Source organism: Tupaia chinensis, unplaced genomic scaffold (genome assembly GCF_000334495.1).
Source record: "Tupaia chinensis unplaced genomic scaffold, TupChi_1.0 Scaffold000350_1, whole genome shotgun sequence".
In the NCBI taxonomy this organism is placed as follows: Eukaryota; Metazoa; Chordata; class Mammalia; order Scandentia; family Tupaiidae; genus Tupaia; species Tupaia belangeri.
Window position 1 is genome coordinate 8,922,422 of NW_006159844.1, and position 22,476 is coordinate 8,944,897.

A 22,476-nucleotide genomic window follows, 5' to 3' on the forward strand; every position below is an offset into this window, starting at 1 on the left:
AGTAGTATTTCATGGTATGGATACACTAGAGTTTATGTAGTTATTCACCACTGAAGAAAATCTGGGTGGTTTCTGGCTATTACACATAAAGCTGTTATTCACATCCATGCACAGGTTTTTGCATGAACATGTTATAATGATGTGCAACTCTTTGCCTAACATTTTCTTCTTCTTTTTTTTTTTTCTTCAAAATGCCAGAAGGTACATGCACTCATGAGAGAGAGAGAAACAAAGAGAAAGAGAGAGAGAGAGACAAAGCACACCTTAATGGGGCATGGTCACACTGCAATCCTTTATCTTCCAACTAGCCTTGTATATGTGCTTAGAGTGGTTTTCAAGCTATCAGAGCTGAGATCCCAACAGTCAGCTGTGTGGGATCTGACCCCCTTAACTACCATGCGATGGGGCTGGCCCTTTTTGACTAATTCTGATTGATAAAGTCAAGAACATCAAGTTACTTGTCAAAGGTCACAGACTTCCTAATTCCTGAAGATTAACTAATGACTTACTCTTACCAATACTTGCAGTTTTACAATTTTTGCTACTTGGATCTTGCAAAAGCTTGACTCTCTGAGCCTCAACTAGATAAAATTTGTTTTTCAAAGAATATTTTTTAAAAAACATGAACTTCATGAAATGTCCCCAACGGGGGGTTAGATTTCATAGCCAATTTGAGAAAATGCTGAACACTATTTCCTCCTTTTGAAATTAACAATAGCATACTGGTATAGAAAAGGAGGAATTTAGTATTCAATTATGCAAGTTCAAGTCCTAGCTTCAGTAATAATAGTAACCTTCCTCTGTTGGAAGATAAAGTTATAATTTGTGTACATCTATTTCCGAATTCTTTTTCTTTTCAATATTGTTTAGGCTATTCTAGACCCTGTTTATTTACATATAAATTTTAGAATCGAGTAGTCAATTTCAGTGAAAGAGTTTCCTAGGATTTTGACTAGGATCGTATGGGGTATGATCAGTTGGGGGAGAACAGACACCTTAACAATATTGAGTCTTCCAAATAATAAACATGGTCTCTTTTCTTTGATTTCTTTCTTTGTTTTATAGTTGTCAGTATGACAGATATTTTATGTATTAGATTTATACATAATATTTCATTTTAAGTATTACTGTAAATTATACTTTTTCAATTCCTAATTGTTCATAGCCAATATACATAAATAAAAAGTTGGTGTATACCAAGTCTTACTTCTTCCTTGAATGTGTTTAGATTTTGCCAGTGAAGGCATTTGAGACTGGAGTATTCCTCTTGGTTCTTAACTGCAAATTATATTTCTTAAGTAATTTATGACTATTCAAGCTATCTTTTGAGTGAATTTTGGTAGTTTCTTTCATCTATTTCATCCAGGCTGTCAATTTTATGGGCATGAGATTATCTGAAATTGTTCCTATTATCCTTTTCATGTTTGCAGGATCTTAGCGATATTCTCCTTTAACTCCTGATTTAGTGATTTATATCTTCTTCCTCTTTTTTTAATGAGAGTGGCTACAGGTTAATTTTCTTCATCTTTTCAAATTACTAGCTTTTAATTTAACTGATTTTCTCTTTTGCTTTTCTCCTCAATTTCATTGATTTTTTCCCCCTCTGTTGCTTTGGGTTTAATTTGTTCTTCTATATCTATTACAGGTTCTTAATGTGGAAGATTACTTCATTGATTTAGTTGTATTTCACAATTTTTAATATACTTTTATTTTTATTCAGCTCAAAATACCTTTTAAAAATAGTTATTTACTTGATTCTATTTATTATTATTATTTTAATTTGTTATTAGACATGTGCTCTCACCAGAGAGAGACAAAGAAAGAGAGAAAGTGAGAAAGCAAAACACCAGGTCCAGGACTCAAACCATGGTCATCCATGTGGGAGTCCAAAGCCTTAACCACCATGCCACCAGCTAGCCCTTCAAGATATTTTTTAATTTCCCTTCTTCCTGCTTCTTTGGCCCATGGGTAATTTATTAGGCCATTGGAAAAGTTATGACACATTTTTGCATAGAAAACAATCCAGTAGAATTATTTTATTTCCAAATATTAGTAGTTTCCAGATATCTTTTTGTTACTGAGTTCTACTTAATTTTGTTTTAGTAAAATAACGTACTCTACATGATGTTGTAATGTTGAATATTTTGAAGAATATTTTATGACTTGGAATATGGTCTACCTTGGTAGAATAAAAGAAACTTTTGGGTGAGCTTGTGGTATAGTCATTAAGGGAGCCAGATCCAACATGGCTAATTGTGGACTGAATCCTGGTCCTAGCAACTTGAAAAAGATGCAAGGCATGTTTTCTGTGTGCCTAAAATCCTGAAAGGAGGGGGAGTGGGATAAAAGAGGAAAAATGTTTGTATGACCATGCCATGCCCCATTGAGTACTGTTTTCTCTGGTGTTCACACATGCTCTCTGGTAACTTAAAAACAAACAAACAAACAAAAAAAAAAAACAGAGAGGCATTCTGGTCAGGGTCTCATTCCTGGCAGGTCATGTGTACCAGAGTCCCTTTTCCTGAACCCTACAGCACCTAAGGATCCTGGGTGCCTGCATGCAGTAGTTCCTGTTGACTTGTCTTCAAGTTCATTGATTCTTCTTTGTCAGGTTTATTAATGAGCCTAAATGCATTCTTCATCTCTGTTATTGTTCCCACCCTACCCCTGCATTTCAATTTTGCTTTCTCTAAGGATTTTCATCTCTGTGCTGAAATTTCTCATCTGTTCAAGTATGTTTCCCATCTTTTCAATTAGACCCTTTAACATATTAATCATAAAAACTTAGAATTCCTTTTTTTTTTTTTTTGCAGGGGTTTTTGCTATAGGGCATGTGTGCTCGCCAGAAAGACAGAGACAGAGAGACAGAAAGACAGAGAGAGACAGAGAGACAGAAAGCGCGAAATCACCCCCCAGGGGGGATGACCACACCGCAATCCCTTCTTCTCCATTCTCCTCTCAGGATCTTGGGCACGCACGCACACATGCATGGCGTGAGTTTTAAGCCACTGGGTCTGGGACTCCAACCATGGTCGACTACATGGGAGTCCAGCGACATTGCCATTTCGCTAACTGCTGGCCCTTAGAATTCCTTTTTTTGACACTACTAACATCTAGTTATTCTTGTCTAGTTCTGTTCATTGTTTTGTCTCTTGACAGTGGGATGATTTTGCATGTTTTCTTTTAATTGCTAGAGGGTATATGTGCTTATCAGAGAGAGATGGAGAGACAGAGAAAGAACTCCCAAGGTAGAGTGGTCATGCCGCAATCCCTTCTCCATTTTTTCATCTTGTTGGGATTTTGAGCATGCACACACATGTGCTTGGCATGTTTCTCAAGCTTTAGGGACCAATACTCAAACTGTGACAGACCATGTGGGAACCAGGTCCCTTAAACACTGGGCCACAGAGTTGAACCCTTACACTCTTTTCTTCTTAACTTTACAATATATATGCATTTTTTTTAGTGGCTACAGGGCATCACATATAGAACAGTAGAGACTGAGTTAATAAAAACAGTATTTATTCAAGGCTGGAAATGTGCATGTGTCATCTTCTGCTAGAACTTTCATGTGCTGAGCTGAGTCAGTATGGTTAGGAATTCATCTTAGGTTTTGTTTTTTGTTGTTATGGTTACCTTTAATACATCACTAGCTTCAAATTCCTCTGGTATTACTCTGTGCTTAAGTTGAAGGTCAGGTTGCTATGAATTTTTTTTCTTAATGTTTCTGCTCTACTCTTAGTTTTTTCCTTCTCTATTCACATTCTTACACCCTCTAGCAGTAGACTATTACCTGTTACTTTGTGCTTCCTAGCTTGCTGCAAGGTGCAGGGTTCTCAGTGTCCTGGTACAGCCTCAGCTTTAGGTATGCCCTGTGTCTTTGTATCTTGGCAACTGGGCTTTCTCAGAAATCCTCCCCCAAACTCATCCCCACAATAGGCTGTCTTTTCTTCTTGTTCCTCCCCAGGAGGTTTTCCAATTTCCTCTATCCTAGCCATAATGGATCTTCATCTGTGCCCTGAGGACAAGGTTTCCTACAATTCCCCTAAGACTTATACATTTTTTCTATGAGTAAGAAGAGTTTAGATAGGGCTTTCTGCTTTTCTCGAAGTGGCAGTGGCTCCCCTTTCTGCCTGTTCCACTATGGAAGGCTGTCCCTAGTTACCTGCCCTCCACTTAGTTCTTAGGAACCAAATGTGGTACATGAGCAAACTATCCTTCTGTTAGCAGCTTTCAGGGATTCTAGATTCTCCTGCTAGCTCTAAATTAACTTTTAGCAATTTGTAACAATTTTTCACTAAATTTTTCTCACCTGCTTATAGATAGGTTGCCATCTCTTCCTTCTGTGATCTGCCAGAAGGGAGGCAGTGCTTGCATCCTACTTGTCCTTGGAGAGACATGTTGTTCTGTACATTTCAGGCTGTTTGGTTATACTGCAACTTCAGCTCTCTGGTGGATTAAAGAAAAGTTATAATTCTGTAGATCATACAGTTTTTTCTTATTCTAAGTATGTATAGGATGCCCTTTCCAGGCTTTGGCATCCTAAGCAAAACTGAGATCTCTCTAGTAGCTTGTTGTTGGTTTGGGACTATCCAAATTAGTCCTTAAAGTTACATGATACTGCAAAGAATCACGAATTGCCAAATGTTCCTGACGAACAAAAAGGTAATGATAGACAAGACAGTAAATTGCTGGTGCAAACATACTAATGCAACAGAATAGAGAGCTCAGAAACAGACTCACAGTAACACAGGCATTTAGTTTACAACAAAGGTGGTTCCCTCAGAACAGTGGTACTTATTAAAAAAATAGAATTCTCTATAGCAAAGAACACAAACCAACCATGGCTTTAGGCAACAACAGGCATGGATCTTACAAACACGTAGAGAGCAAAAGTAGTCAAGGCAGAGTAAAACAAAAGTAGTTAATATAGAGCAAAAGATCCATATTGTATGATTACGTTTAAGATAATCTTCTAAAAAAAAAAAAGCAAAAACTATGTTTAAGGACATTAGCCTATGTACTAAAACATCAGTATCTGGTTAACTTTGTAAGGGAAGAAGAAGGTAGCGACTGGGAAGGGAAATACCAGAAATCCTGGGATACTCACAGTGTTCTACTTCTTAACTTGGTTGGTAATTGAACAGATGATCACTTTGCAATAATTAACTCAGCTGTATATTTACTTCTGTGCTTTACTAAATATGTATTATATTTCACAATAACCTTCCCCATCTTCCCCAGGAAAAGCTTTTGGCTATTAGTGAACTTATTTTTTTACTGGATATGGTTCAAATGGAGTGGTGAAACTCTCCAAACTTTAATACACTCTTCAGTTCTAATTGTCGTGGATTCTATATAGGTATTTTATGTCTTCTAAAAGTGGTTAGGGGTGGGAAGACACTTTGCCTGTTTGGAACTGAGAGACACAGGATTCAGATAAAAGCAAAAACATCAGCTTTATCACTGACAAAAGCTAGATTAGAGGATACTGGACTACAATGAGCTACTACAGATCCTAACCCTAAATTAGTAGGATTTGCCCACTGAAGTTCCATGCAGAGAGGAACAACTGGAAGTTTCTCTGTGTCTGCTTCAGAAAGCTCAGGATTTGTCTGAAATCATAGAAATGCAGACAGAAAGAAAGTTTCCCATAAAATGAGTCACTCCTTTTTCCTGGAATGAAGTAAGGAAGCTTACCTTTCCCTCCTAAGGCAAAAACCTCTTTAAAAAAGAAAAAAAAAAAAAAAAGGAAATTTTCTACATTCTATGGAAATGTGGAGAGAATGAGGGATAAGTAATAACCCTTAACAGGCAGACTAGCCTGGGAGTGTATTTTTGCTTTTGCTTTTAAATTACATTACAGTGTGTGTGAACTTGCTAGAGAGAAAAGGCAAAAGTGTGGAAAGTACCTCCCAGGAGAGATGGCCACAACACAATTCCTTCTTCATGCTCCTTTTGGGATTTGGGGCATGTACACACACGAGTCAGGTGTGTTTTTCAAGCTGCCAGGTCCAGAACTTGAACTGTCAGACATGTGGAATGCAGTCACCTTAACCATCATGCCACCAGCTGGCTTGGGAGTGTATCTTTGAAGTCAGCCTTTAGAAGCTTAACAAAGTCTGTCACAGGCAAAATTTTAGTATAAATTTAGTTTTCACTTTTATAGTTACTCTTTTTCTACCTCTGAACCTGCAATATATACTCTAACCACCATTTTTTTCAGTAGCATTTCTGAAGCATCTATAGAGGGGGTAGAGATTTATTAGGTTGGTGGAAAAGTTACGACGTGCTTTTCTATGCGAAAATGTGTCATGACTTTTCTGATAACTCAATATATATGTGGATCTTCTCTAAGTTATGTTATGTATGAGTAAAGACAAACTTTTCCAATTCTCCATAAAACAAGATAGTTTCAATAATGACACAAACGTTAAGCACCTCCTGGAACTTATTTAAATCATTCTTTTTCCAGGTAAGGTTTGGTTTAAGTAGAGTCAGTCCTTCTGCATCCACAGAGTCAGCTGACTGTAGATCAAAAAAAATGGAAAAAAATAAAAACAGCAATAAAAAATACAAACAAAAATATGTTCCAGCAACTATTTATGTAACATTTAAATGACATTAGATATTATAAATAATCTAGAAATGATTTAAAATATACAGGAGAATGTGTGTAGCTTATATATAAATACTATGCCATTTTATATAAGGGACTTGAGCACCTGTACATTTTGGAATCAACTGGGTGCCTGGAACCACTGCCCTTCAAATTTGAGGAATGTCTGTACCTGCTTTTTGGTATTTAGAAGTGCTCAATGATCATCTACAGGAGGTCAAAAAGTCTCTAGAAAATGTGTATTATAAAAAAGCTATGTATGGCTTTCAAAATTTTGGGGGGACCAAAATAAACTTGTACTTTACTTCCATTTTCCATGAACTCTCTGAAATACCCTTGCATAAAAAGACAATAAAAACACAAATATCTGTAACTTCAAGTCCTTACTTTCTTCCTGGGGTAAATGAATAATGACTATAGTGTGCCCACAAGACTTTTATGATGTGATACAAATTAGTACAAATAATTTGGTCTAGGAAACCTCAGTTCAGGTACAGCAGCATATTTTTTAAGTAAAATTTTTCGTCTTGAGATAACTTTATATGCAGTTTTAAGAAATAGTACAGAGATTCCATGTGCCTTTTACCCAACATCCTTCAACAGTAACGTCTCATAAAACCACAGTACAATATCACAACTGAGATATTGACATAAATAAAGTCATAATATAGTACATTTCCAACATCACAAGAATCGTTCATCTTGCTTATCTATAGTCATCCCTTTCCCATTCCACCTTTTTGATCTCCACAACCAGCTACCACTAATCTGTTCTCTATTTCTATAATCTTGTCACTGCAAGAATATTATGCAAGTACCTTCTGGGATTTTTTTTTTCACTCAACATAATTTTTTAGTATTTATCCAGGTGTTGCACATATCTATACCTTATTCTTTTTTATTGCTGAGTAGTATTTCATGGTATGGATACACTAGAGTTTATGTAGTTATTCACCACTGAAGAAAATCTGGGTGGTTTCTGGCTATTACACATAAAGCTGTTATTCACATCCATGCACAGGTTTTTGCATGAACATGTTATAATGATGTGCAACTCTTTGCCTAACATTTTCTTCTTCTTTTTTTTTTTTCTTCAAAATGCCAGAAGGTACATGCACTCATGAGAGAGAGAGAAACAAAGAGAAAGAGAGAGAGAGAGACAAAGCACACCTTAATGGGGCATGGTCACACTGCAATCCTTTATCTTCCAACTAGCCTTGTATATGTGCTTAGAGTGGTTTTCAAGCTATCAGAGCTGAGATCCCAACAGTCAGCTGTGTGGGATCTGACCCCCTTAACTACCATGCGATGGGGCTGGCCCTTTTTGACTAATTCTGATTGATAAAGTCAAGAACATCAAGTTACTTGTCAAAGGTCACAGACTTCCTAATTCCTGAAGATTAACTAATGACTTACTCTTACCAATACTTGCAGTTTTACAATTTTTGCTACTTGGATCTTGCAAAAGCTTGACTCTCTGAGCCTCAACTAGATAAAATTTGTTTTTCAAAGAATATTTTTTAAAAAACATGAACTTCATGAAATGTCCCCAACGGGGGGTTAGATTTCATAGCCAATTTGAGAAAATGCTGAACACTATTTCCTCCTTTTGAAATTAACAATAGCATACTGGTATAGAAAAGGAGGAATTTAGTATTCAATTATGCAAGTTCAAGTCCTAGCTTCAGTAATAATAGTAACCTTCACAGCAAGACCCTTAACCTTTCTATATCTGTTTCTTCATATTTTTTAAAAGAATTATTTTATTTAGCTTTATTTATTTATTTATTTTAGTTTGACCAGAGACAGACAGAGTAAAAGAGAGAGAGAGAGAGAAAGTGAGAGAGCAAGCTGTTGGGTCCAGGACTTGAACCGCAGTCGGCCATGTGGTAGTCCAGTGCCCTTAACCACTACGCCATCTGGCAGTCCCTGTTTCTTCATCTTTAAAACAAAACTAAAAATGGTACATTATTCATACAGATTAAAGATTAACTGAAAGGATACATAGAAAGCACAATAAATGTGAGCTATTATTTTATTATTATTATTGTCATCCAAATCAGAATCATCATTAAAATTATCAAGGTCTTGCTAAAAATAAACATTTCCAGGCCCTACTGCTGCAGATGAAGATTCACTGAACCTAGGGTAGAGTCTGGTCAGATGAAGAAGCAGAGGTTCATATGTAAAGAATATGTCCAAGATAACATGAAAAATAGGGTTCAAACCCAAACCAAATTGGCTGGTGGAGAAGTCTCACTGTGATGTCCATACATACATTTAATAAATCATTCAAATGACTCTGACTCTATGTTCCTATAAAAAGAATGCACTTCTCTCTCAGATTGAGCTTGTATTATCATAAACTCATGATTCCCCAGGGTAGTTCAATAAAATAAAATGCTAACTGCAGTTCTGTGCAGTTGGTACAAATCAACATTCAAAAAAAAAAAATCCTAAAAATGGCAGCAAGCACTGATACATAAAACTTCTATCTATGAGTCTCTGCCTGGCAAAACAAACTGGAAAATAATACATTTTTTCTTTAGACATATAAGAAAGCAATTATGATTGCTATTATTTCTGTAGGTTCCAGCACCACACTGCTAAATTCCAAGGATCCTCTTATTGTCAAGTACCAAACAGATTTCCAGGACACTTGGGAATTACTCTGGAAGTGGTGGCAATCTTCTTACCACTTCCGCAGCAATCTTCAGGTAAGCTTTGGCCTAGAAAAGAACAGACTTGTTTTTTTCTGTATTTCTCCCCATCAGACATGGAATAATTCATGAACTGTTTGCTACAGCTGCCTACTCTATTTTACAGTAAAAAGAAAGAATAAATGAGTTTAAGAAATTCAGTATAAGGGACCAGCAGTCAGCATAATGGCTTTGTCGCTGGACTCCCACGTAGTCGATTGTGGTTCGAGTCTCGGACCCGGTGGCTTAAACTCACGCTGGGCATGTGTGCATGCGTGCCCAAGATCCCGAGAGGAGAAAAGGAGGAAAAGGGATTGCGGTGTGGCCATCTTCCCTGGGGAGTGATTTCTCGCTTTCTGACTGTCTCTCTCTGTCTTTCTTGCAAGTGCACGTGCCCTATTGCAAAAACCTCTCCAAAAAAAAAAAAGAAAAGAAATTCAGTATAAGATAGTACTGCATACATTGAAAGTGGGATCAAAGAGAAAGGATTTTTATTTGGAGGGTAATCAATTAGAAGGCGACATTCTGAAACAGCATTTAGTATCAGCAATTATTGTATTTAAACTCTAATCTTACAAGCTATCAACCCAGTAGAGTTGCAGAAAAATTACCCTTGCCTTTTATGACAAATTGATATCCTTAGTTAGTACTTCCAAAACTTCTTTAGCATTAAAATCTACTAGTCATTTTAAGGAGGAATAGTTATTATCATTCTATGGTTTATCTTTGGAAAGCTTTTTCTTCATTTTCTCTGAGAACAATGTGCAACACCAGCAGTGAACACCAATAGGCTCTTTCACCTGCTGAATTTTGGGCATCATGCAAAAATTCCTGGGTTCAGTTGTTACACTCTTTATCTTTGGAATCCCCAGTGCAGTGGAACACTAAGAGCAACTCCCAAGTCACAAACTAACCTAATGCCAGCATGTTCCAGATAGAACAATGGTTATAATATTTGCATTTTAAGAGCTCATTTAGGGGCCAGTCCTTTTGCCTATTGGTTAAGGGAGCCAGAACAACAGAGTTGACCATGGTTTGGGTCCTGGCCTTGAAGAATGTACTGGCACATGTGTATGCAATACCCTAAATCCCAACAGGATGAACACATGGAGGAGATGGGATTGTGGTAACCACACCCCTTTTGAGGATGTTTTCTCCTTCTGTTACTCTATCTTTGTCTCTCTCTGTCAAGAGCACACACTCAGCAGCAATTTAAGGGAAAAAAAAGAGTCTACTTAGGAGCCAGATTAAGATACAGTGGTAACACAATGCTCTGCAATGCTGAACATAGATGTGCTAAGTTTGTAGCATTAAGTCTTCTCTGTACCCTCCAACCATGTGTGCTTATGCACCAGGCTGGCTAAGGCTGCAGGTGGGATGCAGCGTGAAGATCTTGTTGGGATCTCTCTCTCTTTCTCTGACTCTCTCAGAACAAACAAACAAACTTCAAAAAAGAGTTTCATTTAAATAACTGCAATGGAAATATTATTTTTATATAGTATTCATTAAAAGTGTTAAACAATGATAGTAAAATTTTCTGAAACCACTAATTTATACAATTTCATTTTTTACAATTATATACATACTATTACTACTGCTATGAATGATATAGATAAAACTTATTGAGTACTTAATATTTGTCAAGTACTACTTCATTTATTCTCATAGTTATTCTAGGGAGTAAATTATCCTCACTTTAAAAGCAAAGAAACAAAGGCACAGAAAGGTGAGGATTCTTGTCCAAAGAATTACAGACATTACAGGAGTTGAACATATGCTGACCAATTCCAAGACTCTGCACAGTAAAAAAAGAGATATTTAAGGTCTGTTTGTCATGGTAAAGTCTTTAAGTGTGTTTTACCCATCTTTATGCTCGAAGACTATGCTTGAGCTGTAGCAACTAAATGGGATTTTTGCTTTTTGTTTGTTTGTCATAAGGTACATATGCTTGTTAGAGAGAGACAGAGGGAGACAGAAATAGGAAAAGTGAGAAATCATCCCCCAGAGTGATGGCCATGCTGCAATCCCTTCTCCTCCATTTTCTTCCTTGGATTTTGGGTACACATGTACATATAACTGGCATGATTTTCAAGCATTTCAAGTCTCGAGACCTGAACCACAGTTAACTATGTAGGAGTCCAGCACTGTAACCCTACACCACCTGCTGGCCCCACTAAATGGTGATTTATTTTATCGGAGAAGTATTAAAAAGCTCTTAAAACAGAAATAAGTCTTTAAATTTTCTTAATGAGTATTTACTATATCAAATACTTCACATAAGTAACCTCAATTATATAAAACAAGCATCATTGGCTCAACTTTTATTAATTTGCCTGAGGACACTTGTGCTTGCTGGAGACGGACTGAGAATGATAGAAAGTGACAAAGCACCACACACACACACACATGGGGTGTGGTCACACGGCAATCCCTTCTCCTCTACTATCTCCCTCTTTTCAGGATTTTGGGCATGCACACACACACAGCATGATTTTTCCATTCCACTGGATCTGGGACTTCAACAGCGCATTTGGCCATGTAGGATCTAGCTACCTTGACCACCAGGCTATGGGTGTTTTATCAGCTTTTGGATAAAGAAGCTGAGCATGAGCATTTTCTGTACACAGTCATGAATTCAGTAAACTGGAACTATTCAATCCTGAGTCCAACTGACTCTAAAACTCAGCTCTTTCCACTACATCACATATTAAACAGTAAACCTAAAACATAAGTAATTTTAATAAAAAAACTTAGCCTAAAGGTGGCTTCACTGTTTGCTATAGTTAACAGAAACAATAATTTTTGTTTAAAAATGAAATAACTGTACTTATAAAGAAATATTTCTCTTAAATCTAAAGTGATTTTCACCATGCATCTTCATAAATACCTTTTATCTCCTAGTAACTTTTCTAGGTATTTATGTCTAATATTCTGTGGTGAAAATTTAAAGTTCCCTAAAACAAGCTGAGACGAGGCCATCACTTTGTAGTCTTTTAGTACTTATATATGTTAAATTGGAAACATAAAGCTATCAGACTACCAAAAATAGTGAATGATTCCAGAGTGATCAAATTTGCTACATTTAACCTTTGCTTTTTAATGGGCTATCTCTAAGCACAGACATCCAATATATCACACTCAAAATAATGGTTAGATTGTCATTTGCTGAGAAACCACTAAAAGTGCTTAGTTTAACAGTTTCAATTTCTACAAAACTGTTGAGACTGAAATTTTTCAGCCAATGCATTATCATTTCAACAAATACACTTTGGTTCTTACTGCATGCAAAGCATTGTGTTGGGAAATCAGTGGAGAACTGCTCACTTAAGAGTTGGGACCTTGGGACCAGCAGTTAGCATAATGTTTGTGTCGCTGAACTCCCATGTAGTCAACCGCGGTTCTAGTACCAGACCCAGGTGCATGTGCGTGCGTGCCCAAGATCCCGAGAGGAGAATGGAGGAGAAGGGATTGTGGCGTGACCATCCATCCCCCCTGGGGGGTGACTTCTCACTTTCTGTCTCTCTGCATCTCTCTGTCTTTCTGGCGAGTGCACATGCCCTATAGCAAAAACCTCTCCAAAATAAATAAATAAATAAAGAGTTGGGACCTTGAAGCCAGACAGGAGTGGTTTAGAATCTTGGCTTCATTACTTATTAGCTGTGAGGCCTTGGGCAACTTAATCTTTCTAGATTGTTTTCATATTGTAAAACATTTAAAATCATAGTATCTACCTCAGTGGACCAGATAGTTGCACAGCAGTAAAATGCAATACTCTGCAAGACAATCCCAAACAGGAACATTTGTGGGTCAAGTCTGAAGACTTTCATGAGTATGCTGGGCATGTGTGTACCTATAATTCGGTGCTGGCTGAAGGCAGATCTCAGCACTGAGGCTCTGTTAGGGGTTCTGCCTCTCTCTCCCCCTCTCACTCATGGAAGAAATGAGTAACTAAACTTAAAAAAAAAATCTTAGTATCTACTGCAAAGATTTTGGGGAGTATTAGGTAAGAATAAGACATATGAAGTGCTGACACAGAGGAAACAAATATTGGTAGCTGCTACCACTACTACTACTATTATTATTATTACCTCTAGAAAGAAGTTTATAATCTTGGGCTAGCCCTTCAGTGTACCATATATAGGGAGTCAGATTCCAAACAGTCAAATGCAGTTCAAATCCTGGCCCTTGTAGCTTGAAAAAGATGCTCTGCGTGTATGTGTGTGTGTGTGTGTGTGTGTGTGTGTGTGTATGCATGCACATGCATGTGTGCACCCCAAATCCTGTTAGAATGGAGAAATGCAGGAGTAAAGACTGTGAACATGCCCTATCAGAGGTTGCTTTCTCTCTTCTTATAGTGAGTACATGCATCCTCTAAATAAAAATTTTTTTAAAAAAAGTGGTTTACAATCTCTCTGAAGAGCTTATATGAAAGCATATTTTCTTTGGGCACTTTATTCAGCCAAAGAATAATTAAATTGTATTCCTCCTTTTTGTTTAACCCATAACCAGCAAAAGATAATACAAATTTTATATGTAAAATATAAAAATGATAATTTCCCAACTCTTAATATTCTCTTCTTTCATTAACTAACCCTTCTCTCCTATTCAAAATATTTTTGTTACAATGGCCATCTAGAGACACAGACAACACAGCTGGACTCTCTTTTTCTGTTCAGTCATTAGCAGGCAACAGGGAATAAATGGTAACTAAAGCTCTCTAAACGAGAGCTTTTTTCCTTTGTCTTTATTTTTAAATACTTGAAGTTCTAACTTATCATATCCAATCATTTCATACAAAGACTGAAGTAATAATTAGAAATTATAAGGTAAAGTTTTTATTATATTTTGAAAATCCTTATCACAAATAGAGCACTCTATACTATTTTTACTTGGTAACAACGGATAAAAACCACAAAGTTATCAATCATGGGCCTATTCCTTGTGCTCTGGCTTCAATCAAAGGTAAAAGCCAGTTTTAATAAAAGCAGTAATTATAATTACACCAGCATAAAATTATGCTTCTAAACTTAAGAGCTCTAAATTCTAAGTATCCACCTTTTGTCTCTTCCTCAATTGCTATATTTTGCATTACCTCACATTTGGAGTTTCACCTACTCTACTCACCTAGGTGGTGCACATGTGCAGAGGTATGTCCATTGGCCGCATAGGCAACAACCCGTTAATGTTTTTTAACTGGTTCCACAGCCCTGCCAATTTTCCCAATGATGCCTTGAATTCACCATAATTCATATCTTTAAATTAAACACTGTGTTTTTAGCATTTGTCTCTTCTCAAAGTTAAATGTTACCAGAAGAGTTAAATTTCTAAATCTAATGCCAAATTTTAAAAGATTTTAAGGGTGGACCAGCAGATGGCATAATGGTTGGACTCCCATGTAGTTGACCACAATGTGAATCCTGGACCCAGTGGCTTGAAACTCGTGCCTGGCGCATGTGGGTGCATACCCAGAATCCCGAGATGAGAATGGAAGAGAAAGGATTGCAGCATGGCCATCCTCCTGGCAGATGATTTCTCACTATCTGTCTCTGTTTCTCTCTCTCTCTCTGGGGAGCACATGTACCCTACAGCAAAAATATTTCTAAAAAAAAAAATGTAAAAGATTTTAAGGGCACAGAATGAGAGTCTGGTGCTGGGAGGAGGAAGTGATAGAATATGAAAAAAGAAGATGGAGTAAGAATGAAGACAAAAATTAAAGATGAAATTTTTACTGATTAGTAATTTTGCCTACGGATCAACTCCTAAAAGTGAACAAGTGTCAGTCTAATGGGCTAGTGGTTAACAAGTAATTTTGTAGATTTCATGCCAATAACTTCTGTAGACGTTTATCATGTTGGCAAATAAATGCTTCCTTCATTTTTCATATGAAGATATACAGGTAGAGTAGGCAGTCAGCTTCCACCAACAGAAGATCTGTTGAAGGGCTGTGACTAGTTTCTGAGAGTACATTTCAATTTGAATTCATAGGGGAGCAAGGATGAGTATCAGGAATCAAGATTCATCCTAAGACTAACCAGAAGGATTTAGATTCCAGGACACAATCACATCTTCCTCAAGTCTAGGAGTTAATGTCTTTAATACTGAATTGGGACCTTTACTCTCATCTCATGATTCAGATTCTACTACTCTGATCTTTAAATGCCATCAAATAGTAGCAGTTACTTGATGCCATGTGAGATGAAGGGCATAAGGGGACTGGGCCCTCTAACAAAGGGGAAGACGTTTAGTGCTATGATATCTTATTGGGAAGTTTCAGAAGGCAACAAATACAGCTGTATTTTATGAGACAGTTTTTCAAAGTATCTGCACATTAGTACCTCATTTAATTCTCTTCTATATGAAATCAATTTACGGGAGAGAAAGTTTCGTAGAGGTTAGAGCACTTGCTTAAGGCCACAATTAGAAAGTGGCAAACTTGGCATTAAAACCTCATTTTGACTCAGATTTAGTGCTTTTCCCTCCATGTAGAGACTCCCTTTGAGCTCTTAGCCAATTCCTAAGAAAAATGCACCTTCACACATTCTGGATATAATTTTGGGGATTAAAATCTTCTGTATTATGTCCTGTGATTGTGCACGCCAAAAAAACCCTGAAGGGTCTGCTCACCCTTTTTGCTAGATGGCTGTGGTAAAAAAAGGAATTGAACACAAAGCTAATCTATAATTACAATAGACATACATTGAATTAACCTTGCACTTATCAACGAAGCGAAGCAGACATTGCATTAGGAAAAGAATGCATAGACTGTAGTATCAGACTGAGTGTGAAACTGGCTTCTAGTCGCATCTTGGGCAAGTTCTTTAATGAAAATAAACCCTTACTCCTTCATCAGAAAACTAGAAGATATATCTATCTCACAATGATACTAGGAGAATCAAGTAAGATAATATATTCAACGCATCTAAGTATTGGACCAGTTTCTTAGAAGAGAGTAAAGAAATTGTACCCATGGGGTAGGACCTGGAAGGTGATATAATGGAAAGAGGCCAGTATTTGGAAGAAGCACACTTGTCTTTTAAATCACGTCATACCATTTGATAGCTCTGTGACCTTGGGGAAATTATTTAATTTCCTTGAGCCTCAATTTTCTCATCTGTAATATGGTGACTGTATATTGCATTAAGTTATTGTGAGGATAGAAATTACATAAATAAAACCATGTCTGGCACATTGTAATTGCTATTATTAGGAATATGATTAATTATAATGAATATCTGCTACCTAAGAGTAAGAAGTAATATTGCCCATTGAAGGAAAACAGAATACAGGTCACCATTTTTTTTTCTCTTTCCTGGTTGTGTCTAAATCTTTTCTTTTCTGTAACTTTCTTTTTTTTTCAATTCTGATTTTACTTATTTATTCCCTCAGCTAAAGAGCATTCTCAACAGAGTTTTAATGGCACAATCCATGCCTAGTCTCAACTGGCCCCAGATCTTGGGTACATACATGCCTTGGGCAGTCAGGGAAGTCTCTGGGAATGAACCCAGAACACTTCTATGTTAGTCAGCCTCACAGAGTGTTCGATTTTACCACTGTGCTACCACACAATTTCCATGTCTGGATCTTAAAATTGATCAGAAGTATTCATAGATAAGCCTAATAATGTAGTAGGCTTAATCTTTTGTGCAGAGAACTAACCAAATCAAATCTAGCCCAAACCAAAATGGTTTAAACTGTCCTAAGACTTTCATAAATGTCACCCAACAACAGTAAAATAATAGGTCTAATATTTATGTGAATGTAGCTTAGATTATATAGCCGCATGAAACAAACTCCATAAACACAGTGGCTTAGAGTTTTAAGTCATATTATCTTTGGATGCTTATCATATATTCTCTGTTACATGCATATTATGTTCCTTTAAGTCATTGAAATGTTTCTTGCTTTTGGAAAACTTCAAAGAAGAAAGCAGTAATGGACAGATGGAAAAAATATTAAAAATCTAAACTCGGAATTGAAATAAACTAGTAAGTAAGTATTCTTATTTGTCAGGAATCACCAAAGAATATCTTAAAATAGTCTGTTTTTTAAGAGGCATTTAAAAGTCTAATTATAAATAAAAACCTCCAACTTACATACAAAATTTCATTTACTGTATAAAGTAAAGCACACCTATGGTAGTTGGGATTGCTAGCCTTCGATTATGAAAGTGATAAAGGATTATGATTTTTGCTTCTCTGACAGATTTCCAGAGGAAATTTCACATGTAATACCAAAAGGCAGAGGGAAAAAAACAGTGGTAACTGGTATAGGATATTTACTCAAAGTGCATATTACCAGCAACTCAGTTATCTGTACCATAAATGCTGTTTCCTAAGCAACATTTGTTGCTTAGGAAAGAAGATGTATATATACACGTGTGTGTGTGTGTGTGTGTGTGTTGTGTGTGTGTGTGTGTTTGATTTCATTTTTATTTTAAAAAGAGAAAAGATTTTTTGCTTAAAATTTTTATGTTTCAGTAACTTTGGAAACCCATCAAGTATACCCCAACAATACTAATAGAATACTACTAGTCTTTCTACCTCTCAGTTCATATTTTCTAAAATTAATGTAATAAAAACCCCATCACTAATCCCTAACTATCCTAATCCATCTGAATATTTTCTTATAGTAGGGTCAGCTTCAGCAACCAGTGGAATTTCTAATAGTGAAATATAATAATCTTTTTGAACTCATCGTTCATGCTTGTCATGGGAAAACTGGCTAAATGATAATTCTCTGTAGGTGAACTTGTTTAGCTGATAGTTTAGAGCCTGTAGTGGCAGCCTATTGTATAAAATAGTATTTAAAGATACTTCATGTGCATGTGTATGTGTGTTGTGTGTGTGTGTGTGTACACTGCAAATAGATGTTTCATCTTCCCAACTTTCTATATATCAAAAAGTAAATATCCTGGGACCAGCAGTTAGCGTAATGGCTATGTTGCTGGACTCCCACGTAGTCGACCATGGGTCGCATCCTAGTATCAGACTGAGTGTGAAACTGGCTTCTAGTCGCATCTTGGGCAAGTTCTTTAATGAAAATAAACCCTTACTCCTTCATCAGAAAACTAGAAGATATATCTATCTCACAATGATACTAGGAGAATCAAGTAAGATAATATATTCAACGCATCTAAGTATTGGACCAGTTTCTTAGAAGAGAGTAAAGAAATTGTACCCATGGGGTAGGACCTGGAAGGTGATATAATGGAAAGAGGCCAGTATTTGGAAGAAGCACACTTGTCTTTTAAATCACGTCATACCATTTGATAGCTCTGTGACCTTGGGGAAATTATTTAATTTCCTTGAGCCTCAATTTTCTCATCTGTAATATGGTGACTGTATATTGCATTAAGTTATTGTGAGGATAGAAATTACATAAATAAAACCATGTCTGGCACATTGTAATTGCTATTATTAGGAATATGATTAATTATAATGAATATCTGCTACCTAAGAGTAAGAAGTAATATTGCCCATTGAAGGAAAACAGAATACAGGTCACCATTTTTTTTTCTCTTTCCTGGTTGTGTCTAAATCTTTTCTTTTCTGTAACTTTCTTTTTTTTTCAATTCTGATTTTACTTATTTATTCCCTCAGCTAAAGAGCATTCTCAACAGAGTTTTAATGGCACAATCCATGCCTAGTCTCAACTGGCCCCAGATCTTGGGTACATACATGCCTTGGGCAGTCAGGGAAGTCTCTGGGAATGAACCCAGAACACTTCTATGTTAGTCAGCCTCACAGAGTGTTCGATTTTACCACTGTGCTACCACACAATTTCCATGTCTGGATCTTAAAATTGATCAGAAGTATTCATAGATAAGCCTAATAATGTAGTAGGCTTAATCTTTTGTGCAGAGAACTAACCAAATCAAATCTAGCCCAAACCAAAATGGTTTAAACTGTCCTAAGACTTTCATAAATGTCACCCAACAACAGTAAAATAATAGGTCTAATATTTATGTGAATGTAGCTTAGATTATATAGCCGCATGAAACAAACTCCATAAACACAGTGGCTTAGAGTTTTAAGTCATATTATCTTTGGATGCTTATCATATATTCTCTGTTACATGCATATTATGTTCCTTTAAGTCATTGAAATGTTTCTTGCTTTTGGAAAACTTCAAAGAAGAAAGCAGTAATGGACAGATGGAAAAAATATTAAAAATCTAAACTCGGAATTGAAATAAACTAGTAAGTAAGTATTCTTATTTGTCAGGAATCACCAAAGAATATCTTAAAATAGTCTGTTTTTTAAGAGGCATTTAAAAGTCTAATTATAAATAAAAACCTCCAACTTACATACAAAATTTCATTTACTGTATAAAGTAAAGCACACCTATGGTAGTTGGGATTGCTAGCCTTCGATTATGAAAGTGATAAAGGATTATGATTTTTGCTTCTCTGACAGATTTCCAGAGGAAATTTCACATGTAATACCAAAAGGCAGAGGGAAAAAAACAGTGGTAACTGGTATAGGATATTTACTCAAAGTGCATATTACCAGCAACTCAGTTATCTGTACCATAAATGCTGTTTCCTAAGCAACATTTGTTGCTTAGGAAAGAAGATGTATATATACACGTGTGTGTGTGTGTGTGTGTGTGTTGTGTGTGTGTGTGTGTTTGATTTCATTTTTATTTTAAAAAGAGAAAAGATTTTTTGCTTAAAATTTTTATGTTTCAGTAACTTTGGAAACCCATCAAGTATACCCCAACAATACTAATAGAATACTACTAGTCTTTCTACCTCTCAGTTCATATTTTCTAAAATTAATGTAATAAAAACCCCATCACTAATCCCTAACTATCCTAATCCATCTGAATATTTTCTTATAGTAGGGTCAGCTTCAGCAACCAGTGGAATTTCTAATAGTGAAATATAATAATCTTTTTGAACTCATCGTTCATGCTTGTCATGGGAAAACTGGCTAAATGATAATTCTCTGTAGGTGAACTTGTTTAGCTGATAGTTTAGAGCCTGTAGTGGCAGCCTATTGTATAAAATAGTATTTAAAGATACTTCATGTGCATGTGTATGTGTGTTGTGTGTGTGTGTGTGTACACTGCAAATAGATGTTTCATCTTCCCAACTTTCTATATATCAAAAAGTAAATATCCTGGGACCAGCAGTTAGCGTAATGGCTATGTTGCTGGACTCCCACGTAGTCGACCATGGGTCGCGTCCCGGACCCGGTGGCTTAAAACTCATGCCGGGCACGTGTGCGTGCGTGCCCAAGATTCCGAGAGGAGAATGGAGGAGAAGGGATTGTGGCATGGCCATCCCCCCTGGGGGGTGATTTCTCGCTTTCTATCTCTCTGTCTCTCTCTGTCTGTCTGGCAAGGGCACGCGCCCTATAACAAAAACCTCTAAGAAAAAAAAAGTAAATATCCTATAAGCATTTTAAAAAAATACATACATTTAAATATGACTTACCTCATCACTTTCAGGCTGTGAAAATACAATTGGCTGGCCTGTATCTGAAGCTTCCCTTATATTAAGGTGTAAGGGAATGTCTCCTAAAAGAGCCCACCAGATATCTGTTAGTACCAGAGAAATTTATATAGACATTTAGAATCTTATTATTTGAACTTCAAAAGAAACAAAATACAACCTAAATTGATTCAAATCAACTTGAGTTATGACTATGTTAAAATTGTTAACTCTCTGAAAAAGGAATCTGAAATGAAAATTAGGGGTTAAAATATTCCATCCGAGGGAAGTTAGTGATTGTGTATGTGTACAGTTAAGAGCACTACCCAGTTTTTGTGGCAGTCAATCAAGGTACAAATTTTCTGATTTATTCCTTACTGGAGATCTTCCAGAAAGGAAAGGCTTGAAAGACATTTATAAATGATTTCTCCTTGTAATGTCTGATATAGACATACCATGCTACAAAAGTAAGAGGATATTGAAGAAGAAAAGATGGCGAGGGAAAATGATTTTTAAAAAACATAAAACAAAATAATCTTCCTGATGTTGGCAGATTAGTGGGCTGAGAGAACTAGTGAAAAACAGGCCAGACCTGTTATCTTAACTATCTGCCTCTTTATCTGATAGAATTATTTTTCTTTCATTATTTACACATGTTTGTAGCATTTTAAACATAACTTGTAGGCTTAATGTGATTTCAGAAAGTTTATTAGAATATATAGACTAAGGTTGGAGAAGTTGTGTATTTATCCATCATCCGATATATTCTTTTCGCCATCTCACCACAAACGAAGTCTTTCAAAGGTTGAAATTTTAAATGCAATAAACAGGGCCTTAAGTAGAAGAGTTGACTCTTTATAATACTCAGCATTATCAGAACCACTCCAAATCCATGCAAAGGTTACTTAAACATCTATGTATATCTGTGTGTGTATGTGTGTGTGTATTTTATTTGAATAAGTCATTAAACATTGTGCCAGGTAATGTGATTAATGCAGAAGTATGTGTTAGAAAAATATTATAACATATTATGAAGTACATGACAGAATAATAGATATTTCATGTTCCCCTTATAAATAAATTTTGTGATTTTAATTAACTAAGTTATTCTTTAATCAACCAAAACCCAAATGCCAAAACACATAAATATTTCAGGAGCCATTTAAAGAATAGCTTTTCAGTAAGTTTGATATCTGTTCTATAGGTCAACTTAAAACTCTAGGAAACTGTCACAGAGGTAGACAGGGAAAAATAAGCTGTAGTAATTGCTTCGAAAGCGGTGTTTTTCTCTTGCTTTATGAATTGTCATTATAGTAAGAAGTCCTGAATGATTTCTTTTCTATTGTAACTATGAAAGGGAAAAGAGTGAAGCTGCCTTTATATGCCATCAACCAACATAATTTCTGCCCTCCTGAGATTCCTAAGTCTACATAAAGACCTATAGAAGAGCAGACCAGGAAAGAGAAAAGTCCTTGTTAATAAATAGGTGGCTTAGTAAGTGTTGATGGGCTAATAGTTGTATTGAGAGAGGGGCAAAAAGGACAAAAGGTAAGAATGAATGAGGGACAGCCTGGGTATAAACAGGATCTCTGAGAAACTAGACTAGGAATTAAGCGAGGGCACATTTCAGACACAAAATTGGTTAAAGGGTTTTCTGTGAGAGACTTTCTTTTTTTTTTTTTTTTTTGGGGGGGGGGGGTTTTTCCCCCAGGGGCGCGCGC

At 36.3% G+C, this 22,476-nt stretch overlaps 1 protein-coding gene across 1 annotated transcript in view; it reads right to left on the reverse strand.

The window, feature by feature from the left end:
• Window positions 1-8,640: 8,640 nt before the first annotated feature.
• NUBPL (NUBP iron-sulfur cluster assembly factor, mitochondrial) overlaps window positions 8,641-22,476 on the reverse strand; it is a 223,074-nt gene continuing 209,238 nt past the window's right edge. The window contains exons 10-11 of the mRNA XM_006152388.3: window positions 20,759-20,841; window positions 8,641-9,348 (exon numbers count right to left, since the gene is read on the reverse strand). Of these exons, the coding sequence (XP_006152450.1) occupies window positions 9,286-9,348; window positions 20,759-20,841 (146 nt within the window). The 3' untranslated portion in view covers window positions 8,641-9,285. The remainder of the gene's footprint in view (window positions 9,349-20,758; window positions 20,842-22,476) is intronic.